At 41.6% G+C, this 12,781-nt stretch overlaps 1 protein-coding gene across 1 annotated transcript in view; it reads right to left on the bottom strand.

The window, feature by feature from the left end:
- Positions 1–278: 278 nt before the first annotated feature.
- pah (phenylalanine hydroxylase) overlaps positions 279–12,781 on the bottom strand; it is a 31,578-nt gene continuing 19,075 nt past the window's right edge. Inside the window, exons 5-13 of the mRNA XM_088924319.1 lie at positions 12,517–12,584; positions 11,770–11,966; positions 10,663–10,798; positions 9,280–9,349; positions 8,491–8,547; positions 8,161–8,256; positions 5,098–5,231; positions 2,153–2,268; positions 279–1,469 (exon numbers count right to left, since the gene is read on the bottom strand). Coding sequence (XP_088780445.1) covers positions 1,408–1,469; positions 2,153–2,268; positions 5,098–5,231; positions 8,161–8,256; positions 8,491–8,547; positions 9,280–9,349; positions 10,663–10,798; positions 11,770–11,966; positions 12,517–12,584 — 936 coding nt within the window. The 3' untranslated portion in view covers positions 279–1,407. The remainder of the gene's footprint in view (positions 1,470–2,152; positions 2,269–5,097; positions 5,232–8,160; positions 8,257–8,490; positions 8,548–9,279; positions 9,350–10,662; positions 10,799–11,769; positions 11,967–12,516; positions 12,585–12,781) is intronic.

Below are 12,781 nucleotides of genomic sequence, written 5' to 3'. Positions count from 1 at the left end.
CTCTGTAGTCTATAGCGGAATGAACCACAGACTGTTCCCTTGCTTCTGTCAGTCCAACCAAACACTCATTCTTTCCGTTTTGGGGTAGATTAAGATTCTCGTTTACCACGATACAATAATTGCAGAACCATGAGATAACAGCGGATACTTGTTAGGTCACTATTCTATTCCAATTACTCGTGTAATTCTTATAATATGTTCAACACGAATATGAGGACAGTATTACACTCTATCAAATATTAAAATACCAAAAAGGAATTTGACATTTAAAAGCTTGATTAAGGACATACAAACTCACATCTCTTTTATTTTAGTATTAAAAATCATGCAACATAGTAAAAAAGTACAGCACACCGATATTGTTCGGAGAAGTTAGTGTACCGAACAATCAGCTTTGCTTTATAACATAAAATTATTTTCCAACGCGAAGAGCACGTTACAGCGTTCCGTATCAGCGTTCTTTTTTACAAAAGTTAAACCAGCTTCATTTATGGAAACAGACGGAGACAGTCACACATGTACTAGTGAATTGTGGCTATACTACAATTTGCTAATACAGTAACATTACTGTAATTGGGTGACCTTTACAACTGCGTTTCTGTCTTTTAACGAGATGAGAAATCTCGCTCAGTTATTATTATTACTACTAGTATTAGTATTATTAATCTAGAATACAAATTACATTTCTGTAGTAAAATAGGTGTAGTTAACACCTACGCTTATATCTTAGGTTTCCGTTTATAGATTCATTTATGATATATTGATATTCATAATCAATGCCCGGATTAGCAGTTGCTATTAAAAAAATAATCTACAATTAAAAATATACACTTCAAAGAGCTGCAGTGATACCTTTTAGCATGAGAGCGGAAGGTCCCAGCTGGTTTCTGCTAATTCTAGTAATTGTGCTCTGTGGACGCTGTGGCGCAGCTGTACGAACACTGAGAAGCGTTTCAATATCTACACGTTAGAAATAAAAAGCTGAATCGAACAGCGTATTTTTGGCTAGAAACATTAGAAACAGACACGCGTTTGTGTTATATTTTAAAATTATGGAAAGCTACTCTCGTCTTACAAGTGATTATTGTATAATTTTTTGAGAGGAAAATAAGATAGTTGGATTACTATGACTACACTACAATTATCAGTAATGCCAAGATTAAATTCTATTAACATTTTCAAGGCTAAATAAAACCGATATACATGTTCTACAAAGAATGAAATCATTAAATCTACAAAGATAGAAAGACAAAGCAAATATGTTGGGGTTTTTTCAGGGGAGCTAAAACTTTTGTTTTCTGGCATGCAAATACATGTTATATTTAAACACATCGCGTTCACTGAAGTGTAACACCAAAGTAAAATATCCGCATCAGATATTTTATATAAAAACGTCTCCATCAGAGTTTATTTTTCGTGTTTCTCCATTCCCATCTTCTGAAGGGCATTGCACAATATTCCCATTTCACCTGAAATAAAGAGAGAGACGAAATTCCAATTGTGTCATTTGTGTCAGTGTTAAGCATTTTAAACGGAATTTACAAATATCATCATTTTGAAGTTTATTGGAAGAGCTATAATATTCATCACCAGTCGCCACGAGAAATGTAACCCTATAAATAGAGGGAAACTGTCTAACTTAACGAATATTAATTTAATAACCAATACATTAAATATCTATTTTCTCCAAATTGGCTTTTCTGCCAAATTCATCCAGTTCCTTCTCATTCGATCATTGAATCGATGGGACCGGATTACTGTTATAATTATTAAAATCGTTAAAAATACATCCGATTGTGAAAGATAAGGAAGCGCGTCCTGCTCATGTTGTCGGTTTAATCTGACGAACCAAACCTTATCCGTTTTTAAAGCGTGTCGGAATAAAAACGGCGCTCCTCTTACAGAGTGGGTTTTGGAAATTACACGGGACAGCCTCCGAGTCAGCCAACGGGACGGTGACAGACAGTCACCAGCACATCTATGAAAACGTCCTAAAGCTTTGAAAGCGACAATGAAGAAATCCTCAGGGAGCTTTGCCCAAACACAGCATATTGAGGCTGTTAAGCGTCAACAGATGTCAAAACGACCTTCCAAACCAAAGGAGGAATCGCGTGCGCTTGCGCTTTTTAGCACGCCGGACAACATACTGTACCTCCAATGCTGTCCGCCAAGTTCTTCAGCTGCTGCATGCTGTCCAGCACCTCGATGCTTTGTGTGTAGGGGTTGTAGCGGACCGAGAATGGTCTGGGAATGGTAGCAGCAAATTTCCTGCCACAGCACGCAAGGAAACAGTCATGAATGTGTTTCTTTCAGCTGAATTAATTTTACCTGACTTGGACTCAGTACAGATCAATGAGTTCATGAAGACCTGGGTTAAGTCAGTCTCTTGAGCCACTCCCAATCACAAATTACTGGCATACAGAAATTACCACATGTGATAAACACGTCAATCAATCTATCTACTTGTGTAAATATTAGGAGTTGGCTGAGCTACGGTGTACTTTTGTATATTGAACATACCGTGTTCGTCCCAGTGGTTCAGGGGGCTATGAATATCGGGACACATGCATTTTAAATACATTTCAGAGTTTAAAAGTCAGGATTTGCTAGCATTCCCCTTTAAGGCAATAACCACTTAAAGTCTGCACTCCCTGAGCTCACTAGACTGTTTGTATAATCATTCATGTATACTGTAATCATCTAGTGAATCATACTAATAATCAGGATGGGGACGTCTTTTGGATTTGCTCGAGGGGAGTTTTGTGCCCAATGGACAGTGGCTCTCAAGCGCTTACTGTAGATCGATGAGCTGTGATGACCAGTGTATCAAGGTTATGACATAAAATGGGCTCAAGACTAAATTTAGACCGAAAATGATTCTGGCTGTTGGCACCTGCCTGTAATTACCACCTTGTGACCTTTGGTTTGTGTTTCACTGTTGATCCTTAAGAAACCTGCTGGGTTAACATTGTCAAGTGCCTTTCAAGACTACAAGTGTTCAGCTCCTTCTCCCCGTCAGTGCAGGACACTCCCTTCAGCCCCAGAATGTATCTGGTTGCTCTTTTCCGGTCTGATTCCAGAGTGGCAATGTCATTTCTACATTGTGGTGTCCCACAGTGTACATACACTACTATTGTAAGTTAGGTCTTACTAGTGCATTATACAATTTCAACATAACATCCCCTGATTAAAATTCTATACATTTGACCATATATCCTAGAATGTTCTTGTCTGATATACCGTAGGAACATGCCATAACCCATTTTACTGTGAGCTGTGAGGGTGGGGGAAGGTGAGGTACAGACAGTGGTGGTGAAGGACTGGAGGGAGGTCCTGCCCGCCTGCGTGGGCTCAGGCCAGGACTGCGGTTTAGGAAGTAGGCGATTAACCATGCTGGGGTGGGAGAATGGACTTAATCAAGCCCACAGTTCCACTGAGGACTGTAGTTACATCTCGAGGTGAGCTGGACTTGGTGTGTTGTTGCATTGAAGATCACACCTGAAGAAGGCTCTATGGCTGAAATGTTTTCTTTCTTCTCTTTTCAGCAGGGAATAAACCTATTACGTGTATATTTTTTTATCTTTAAATGGTTTCCCTTGCACGGGCACTGTAAATGCACTGCGGTAGGATTGGGATTTTAATATAAACAGATCTACACCCTTGAAAGTTGCATTTAGGGAGCAACACAGAAACACAGAAATTAACACACCAATTTGTTAAATTTTATGATCCTCTCAATCAATTTAAATTGTTACTGAGATTTAATAATCAGTCTGAGAAAGGGGACTGCAGTTCCCCTGTAAGTGCCTTTTCTGCAATGGATTGAAAACACTGATATCCAGTGACACCTGTCCTAAAATAAACACACACTGTAGATAAACAGCAGGAGTTACCTCCTTGTTTCTAATTCTAATACTGATGCAGCAGAAACAAACATTCTATCCAGAGAGAATAACAAATATGTATAATCACAGCAAATTCTTCTTTCTTTTTAAATATTCTTTAAATTAAAATGACAGTATTTTTTTTTTAGTTCAGGTGGGTAGCTGCGTCAGCATGCATAGGCTGCAAAGGAACAAGTAATAGGTTTATTCCCTGCTGAAAAGAGAAGAAAGAAAACACATTTCAGCCTTGGAGCCTTCTTCAGGTGTGAAGGAGAATTTAGGAAATTCTGGATTAAGAACAAAATCACAAACTTTGTGAAAGTACTGTACTGTAACTGAAACAACTGTCATGTTGACAAGGGTTCACGCAAACTGAGATGTGAAGCCGCCCTTCCTGCTCACTAGTCTCTGTAAAGACTGATGTAATGTAATGTAAACCATCTCAAAGTTGAAAGCAATATTTCTATTCCATTAAAAGAGATGTCTTCACAAGCCTACTTTTTAACAGTGTAACAGGGCAACTTCACCTCACTGTTTTGTCGCCTCATTCTGAATCGCAGACAATGACGGCAACATGGTGCTGCGCAGACCTGGAAATTTAATGTATTTTGTGGTGGAAATTTGAGATTTTACACATTACTGTGTACATTTTACTTTAAATAGTGGTCTGAAATGCACTCATCAATGCAGATTCTTTCTATCCCTGAAATATATAAATAGCATTGCAGTTCCCCTTTGATGAAGCAACTGAATTAACAATCACCTCATAAAACAAAGAATAAGATCCAATCCGCTCCTGTAGAGGAATGGAGTGAAAGAGATATTATCTGAACCTTACAGGTCCAGGGGCTCAGCACATGGGGTGAAATGGATCCAAACTCCATTCACAAGTGTTGGGTTCACCCTCAACTGTGGGCTTTCAAACTGCCCGGATTCTTGTCAGGGATACTCCAGTCCAGAGGGCTTTCTACAGAACTGGTGGAGATGGTCTACCTTGGCCACATCCACAACAGTCTTAAGCTACTGGTGGTCTGAAGACATTACTTACCTTAACCTCAAAGAATGTATTTACAGACTTTTGATGTAGCAGTCTACAGGCTATTGTAACATTCTGTTTATTGGTTTTGAATGTAATTCCAAGAAGATGCATGCATGCATGCATGCATGCATGTATGTATGAGGCTGCTGTTGACACAAAAGTAGACATTGTTACCTGACTTTTTCTTTGGCATCTTCAAAGCTCTCAGAGACAAAGTACACAGGCTGAAACTCAGTGATAGGGTAAGCCTGCAGGCTGGTCTTTTCAGGGTCAAATGGCAGCAGTTTTGGCTTATCTGTTAAGGAGTACTGCAGTAAAGAAAAATAAAGGAAGATTGTTCTTAATAAGAATCAGGAAGAAAGGAGTAATCCCATTTTATTCATCTTACAGCCAAGAAGCAGTAAATATCACACTGATTGTAATTACATTGCATGCACACTATTTCATGCAAAAATGTGAATTGAAGTACATAAAACAAAATACACAAATTAAAACAATATAAGGAATAATCAGATGGAACCATGATGATAAACACAATCAATCAATTGATCCATCAACTTGTGCACATATTAGGAGTTGGTTTAGCTACAGTGTACTTCGTACAGTATATTGAACATACTGTGTTCAATCCCAGTGGTTCAGGTGGCTATGAATATTGGGACACATGCATGTTAAATGCATTTTGGAGTTTAAAAGTCAGAATTTGCGTGCAGATCCCTTTAAGGCAATAACTGCATGAAGTCTGCACTCCCTGAGCTCACCAGACTGTGTGTGTATAATCATTTGTGATGTTCTGCCTTGCCTTTTCTGTAGCCACTCGGAGTTCTACCCCTAATTTTGAGATGTTCCGACTTCAGTTTTGTCTCCTGCATGTAAACTGCTGCTCAGTGGGATTCAAATCTGAAGATTGACCTCACCAGTCTAAGATTTCACATTTTGTTTCTACATGGGGAAGCCACAACCAAGGGCAGAAGCATTTGTTTTACAAAAGCAGGCAAAAGTATCTGTAAATGGCAGAATTCATTCTGCGGCTGCCATTCTTAGTTATATAATAAACTCTGTTCTTTGGAGCATCTGTAGTCCTTGTCTTTCTCTCACTTTGTAAAAATGCATCTGTCTGTAAAACTTTGTCCCAAAACTCTTCTGGCGAATTCGATACTCCTGAGTGAATTCTAACCTAGCTTTTCTGGTCTTGGCGCTGTTGAGAGGTTTACATATTGCAGTGGAGCTTTTGTAATTCTGTTGTCCCAGTTTGTGGGAACTGAGAATTTTAACACTCTCACCAGTGGGCCCCAGATGCTGTGAGTGATTCTGAGGTTTTGCTTGACAGCCTTGATAATGATTCTGTCATCAACATCAAGCATTTTTGTTGACTGATTGGCAAAATATGCTTGTGACTGCTTTCTGCTTTCTGTATATTACTAAATGTTGTTCTTGGTATGCCCAGTTCCTGTGCTGCAATACAACCAAGTTTTTTTCTTTTAGTTTCAAAATTCCCTGCTTTCCTTGAATGGAAATGTTCTTGGTTTTTATTGTAACATTTGACTAGGGACTCCAGACACTGGAGTCCAAGTGAGCCAGTTGACAGGTTGATTGGATTAAGCTCCGTTATGATCTTAATTTCCCAACACCAAGGCTAAAATGGACACGTGTCAGCCCATTGTCTCAATATGTATGCAAACTAAAAGGTTTTCTTCAAAATAAAAAAGGTTCAACACTCAATTTATTTGACCCAAAGGTAGAAATCAGCTATTTAATGAGAAATTATTCTTACAGTTTCTAGTGAAATCTGAGTTTATGCTTTACTTTCCTAATATTTTTAGGGAACTGTATATGACATAATAATGTAGCAAATTATTTAATAGAATTTACTGGCCACAGTTTAATCTTTGTGTATCCCTCTATACTGCATTACTTATCCTTTATCCTTATTTTAAAGCTGACTGGAGACTAGTAAAGACATTCATTCAGAGCACCACTGGACCTCCACTTTCCAGATATCCCCAATAAGCATGAGCTTTGGACTGAAATGTAGTTAACAAATGGAAAACAGAGTATTGATAAGGGGTAATGTAATTGGAGATCTAGGACCACTGTTCTTCCTTACAGATCTAGATTCTGGTATCGCTTGTAAATTAGTAATGTTTGCAGATGATACCAACATAGGAGTGTTTGAAAACACTGTAGACATAGCGAACGTATGTAAAACAATCAAATTCAGAATTGGGTAAAGAATGGCAGATGGCAATGTAGGCAATGTGTAAAGAGGGCACTAGTGGAAGTGCATTTAAAATTCAGAAAAGGAGGCTCCATTTTACAGTAAGGGTTGTGGGAGTATGGAACAAGCTACCCAAACATGTTGCTGAAGCCAATACCCTGGATATACTACTTTTCTATCAAGAAATTGCTGCAGGAGATGGTGATATTAACTAGGAAGTACAAAACATCCTAGATAGGCCAACATACAGTAGATATGACTTCCTGTTTTTTTTTCTTTTCTTACATTCTTAAGTAATAAATGTTGGCTCATACAAGGTGCGATGCATTCCGATTTTAGTTACTTAATGCAGAACTATACAGACATTACAGCATGTGCACAGCACACAGTCGTTGTAGTTTATTAAATATGTCTGGTTATACATTGAAACAAACTAAAGTTCTTAAAAAGCTGCTCCTTATGAATGTGAAAGAATAACAATAGGTGAAGGGAAGTCAAATGGCTTAATAAAGGGAAACTAGTAAATGACAAACTGACTTGAGTTCCTTTCTTTCTTGCTACAGGCTGAGTCAGGCTGCAGAAGCGTCCGGCTGAAAGGACTCAACCTGTGGTTGAGCACAAGTGGTTTGGGGGGGGGGCAGGAGTCTCCTGACATCAGGAGCACTGTTCTGCGATTAGGACAGATCCATGTGGGACCTTCACAAAAAAAAAAACACCCCTTACAGGAGACGCGTAGCTACCCAGAGCTAGATGATGACCGAAAAGCAATTTTCACCAGATCCACCAAATGGCTTCGGCACTAGACGATTATGTGATATTTTTTAAAAGGATGCGAAATGCTCCCTTTTATCCAACAAACACGGCTGAGAAATAACCTGATTTAAGTAGCACTGCGCATCTGTGATGATACCAGCGATGATCGCTTCCAATTATATGGGAAATGAAATCCACTCATCTTGTTTATTCCTTATAACAAGGCCATGCACTTCTCTCAAGTACCCGTGACGGAGTGTACAGACCTGCAGCTCTCCAAAGGATGAGAGCAAGCCAGCTCCATAAGCCTTGATCTCAGATTCCTGTTTGCACAGCCCGAACTCCACTGTGAACCAGTACACCTTCGAGAGAACAACAGACGGCATTGTCAGCTGAGAGCGAATCACGCCGAGCACGAAGCGCCACGCTTTGCCGTGACTTTTTAATTTTTCATTCCAGATTCATGCTTTGAAAAGAGATCTGTCAAAGCAGATCCACCCGTCTCATCTGAAGTTGTTCCGGAAAGAGAGGGAAGGGAAACAGAGGAGTGGTGTGGAGTATTCCAGGGAGCTCACTTCAGGGATCATTGTACTTACTGTCGCAAGCTTTTGAATATACTCGTCTGGAGCTCCCAGAGAGGCCAACCCGATTTCCTGGCAGAGAAACCAACGTTACTTGATGTATACTGCACGTATGACAGTCCATTTACACATTACTTTTAGTCGCTTATGAACAAAGCAGAAGAAATGAGAAACCTAAAACTGGACAGATATTTTAATCTCACGAAACCAAATAAATTGCAGGGTCTGCTTTACTAGGGGCAGCCACTCATAATGCACTGTAGTGCTACAGTGACCTTTTACCCCTAGGTGCCCAATGCAGCTGAGCTGTCCAAGGGGATTGTACAGGATTTGCTCACGTCATTCATAATCCCCAGTCACACTAAATAATCTTCTCTGCTTCACCTGTGGTACCAGTTATCCAGAGAAGCCCAGATACATTTTTGCTCATGAAATTTCGCATATATAGACTTTTTTCGTGTCATTGTCAATGCAAAATATATAAAGTTTCAACTTTCATAAAATAATAAAACAACAACATAACAATATAAATCATCAGAGTTCCTACTCAATCAGCTGTAGGTTCTTCTCCATTGAGTTTGACAACACCCTTCCAAGAGATAATTCCTCTTTCCGTTAGTGCCCGGGAGAAAACCTGTCTCCTGCCAATGAGTGGACAGCAGATCTGTCTTTTCACTTCTGTGTTTAGTGCGGCAGGAACTGGTACATCCACACTGGCCTGCCCACTGTTTGTGACTGATGCCCTAAGAGAGCTCTGTGGAAGAGCCTTGCTTTTTTCCAGTGCAACTACGAAGAATACCCTACCTGTGAAAACTGGGCAAAGCTGGGATCTGCAAAAAGAGGCACGTGTCCCAGCAGTTCATGACAAATGTCACTGTGGAGAGAGAGGACGAGCAGTTTGTTTCACACAGGCAGCTAAATGCACGACACTGAAAACAACCTCCTGTTAACTGCAATGCCTGAGCAGCTTGTGAACCGTTAACTGAATTTCCAGTATAATCTTACAGATTTCTAGCAGTTTAGTGGTCTTCCATGATCACATCACGGATTTCCAGTGGCCTCTAGTTGTTCTATTAAAGTGAAAACTGAATACCTCTCTACAACATATTGTGTTTCACTGAGGAAAGCAACACCCAAGAGTTAAGTGTACTGAGAATGTTTATTGAGTGTTTAAGCTACAGTAAATTTTGGTTTAACCCACTAGTCCGAGAGGGACGAGGAGACTGGGACCCCTGCAGAGTGAGGAGGGACCAGGGGCAGCTGTACTGGTGGAGGAGACATGTAGGAGAGAGAAGAGGCTGACGTACAGTATTTACAATGTTTTATGTGAGGAAGTAACGTCAGGCTGATTGACCTTGGCTGTTGTCATCCCTCCCGAGTTTTCGTTATAAGCTCCACTCTTACAATGATTTCACTACACCTTTCTACAGCTTGCTCTATGGTTTTTACTATGGTACATCACAGTAATTGGTTTCTCACTCATTTGGAATCAGCAGTTATAGAATTGTGTAAGCACCTAATTTAGAATCATCACTTGCTTTGTCAGTACTGACCTGCGAGAAGTGCTCAGAGCTCCTCTGGCCGCTGAGCCTGCACTCATTTGTCAGTTGACACCCTGTGAGCTCCAGGACATCAGCTGGGAGTGCTGTGCCTCTTATCTACCCCCTACCAGCCTGCAGGCTTGTACTGGGCCACAGGGGTGGCCTCCTGCCTCAAGCACAGCACATAGACACCTTGTGGGCAAGTGTCTTCATGCCGTATGCATGTAGTTTTAACAATATTTCAGGAGGGATGACAGGTCACTTCCAGCAAAGATATAAACATCGTAGTGTCTCTTCCTTGACGTTCACTCTCTGCCTCCCTCCTTCACCTGGTGTCCACCTGCGCAGCGGGCCCTTGGTCACCCCTCACTCTGTGGGGGGGTCCCAGCCTCCACATGCTCTCGCCAGGGGCCTGGCCCTCCACCCAGCGAGTTAAGCTTAAGCTTCTTACTGCACACAATTCTCTTACCGGGTGATGATCCTCGCAAATGTAGTTATATTCTTAAATCTTAGTTATATTCGATGTAATTCTTTTCACAAACTGAAAAAAACTGCATCTAGTAGTGCACGAACTGGCAGCATGTCTGCGCTGCACAGGCAGACAGGTTCAGGCTGCGTTACCCCCACCAGTGCGGTGCACACTCACGGCTCAGGGGTGTACATGGGTCTAGAAGAGTGGCGGATGTATTGTGTGGAATGGAAGACACGGAACGCCAGCCCCGCAAGGAAATCCCGAGAGGACAGGAGGCCGGCCACGGGACGCAGGCGGAAACCTGTGCAGGCTGCAGAGCAGGAAGTGTGGATGAGAAACAGTCATTGAGCCACACCCACATCTAGCCACACCCTCATCTAGACACACCCTTTCTGAGTCACCCTGCATTTAACCACACCCTCATCTAACCACACCCTCATCTAGACACCCTTTCTGAGTCACCCTGCATTTAACCACACCCTCTCAGAGCCACACCCACATCTAGACACACCCTGAGTCACCCTGCATTTAACCACACCCTCATCTAACCACACCCTCATCTAGACACACCCTTTCTGAGTCACCCTGCATTTAACCACACCCTCATCTAACCACACCCTCATCTAGACACACCCTTTCTGAGTCACCCTGCATTTAACCACACCCTCTCAGAGCCACACCCACATCTAGGCACACCCACATCTAGGCACACCCTTTCTGAGTCACCCTGCATTTAACCACACCCACATCTAGACACACCCGTATTTAACCACAGCCTCGCTGACAGGTTTAATGTATTCCACAAAGGGAGAAAGTAATAAATAAGCAATTAATGAATCTACTGTGACATAGGTTCGTCCAAGAGACTTTACGTGGAAAGATTTTCCATTTGATCCCTTTCACTTTCTTTAGCTCAAATAAAGATCCAGGAAGGACACTGATTAAATTCCCTGCCCTAGGCCACAGATGGGGAAATCCACAGAACTGTAGTCATATGGTTTTTAAAGGTAATTTTCAATTACCATCTGATTGGCATCACAAAAACGAGCATAATTACTTTGTATTTCAATAATTGGCTCATTAGACAATGCAGGCCAAGGGTGGAAGGATGAACAGAGGACCCTCAGGGCCCTGAATGCTGCTGTTTCCACCTGTTGGCAGAACTCTTTACACATGTGGACCATGTAGCTCTGGGCTGTGGCAATGGCGCAACTTTAGGAGACCCCGCAGGGAACTCTGACCCCTGAATCGTGGCTTCAGCGTGAAGGAGGGGGATCTTACACTGCAGGAACCTGGAGATGTCCTCCAGCTGGGGAATGTTGTCCTCTCGGTAGCCGCAGTACTGCTCCAGAAGAGGGAAGACGCGGTTGTGCTCCCGGCAGGCGTGAGTGGGGTACAGCGTCTTCAGCTCCTTGAAGACGGTGCCCCAGGTCTGCTTCTCCTCCTCTGTGTACTCCACTTTAGGAATGGGCTGGCCACTGGGGAATAAAGAAATTACAGGTCAGGGCTTCACGTGAAGCTCCCGTCAATAAGCAACTAGCTGCCAAATCAGCAAGAAGAGAAGGATTCCCACTTACAACCTTTCTTACACCCTTATATTCCATAGGATCTTGGAAGGAAAGATCAGGAAGACTGGCTAATGCAGGGCTGAAGTGCACACATCATTTAAGTGAGCTTCATTACTGTATTAGTGTATGCAATCCGCACTTTTATGTAAATGATTCCCTCTTCAGAGGCCATGTGAAGAATAGCTGAAGCAGCTCCATTCAGGCGTGCAGTCTTTGTAGTAGCCTCTAATAACGGGACACAATTAAGATAACAAAGCCAGTGGATGCAATTTGAAAGCTGGCTCGCTGCAATTTGCTTCTCTTTGTTTGGGTATAATTTTTAATAAATAGCCTCAAAAGAGAAAGAAAAAAAGATAGATAAGAGGGACAAAATTAGCAGCAGGACAGCTTTCAGCACTTCTACACAAATGTAAGAGAAAGAATTCGCTGTGAAGAAATTCCATAACCAGGTGATAGTTACTGCCTATAGTTGTAGGCGATGTCAGCAAATTCCTTCCTCCTGGCTCTATATACAGGATCCGTAAACCCCTACAGGAGAACAGAGAACAACAATCCACATGAGATCAGGGGTACAGTAGCTACATGACCCAGCAAAACCTATTTTTCAAGCTCTGCCATTAAAATCAGAAAATCAATTACACCTCAAGACATAACCCATATCACCCAGTTTTCAATTAAAAAGACATATTCAGGCAAGGCTTTGTAGATTGTTTTTGCTTACACTG

This window comes from Atractosteus spatula, chromosome 8 (genome assembly GCF_055471065.1).
Source record: "Atractosteus spatula isolate fAtrSpa1 chromosome 8, fAtrSpa1.hap1, whole genome shotgun sequence".
Lineage (NCBI taxonomy): Eukaryota > Metazoa > Chordata > Actinopteri > Semionotiformes > Lepisosteidae > Atractosteus > Atractosteus spatula.
The sequence above is the reverse complement of the archived record's forward strand: the minus strand, read 5'-3'. Positions and strand labels throughout refer to the sequence as shown.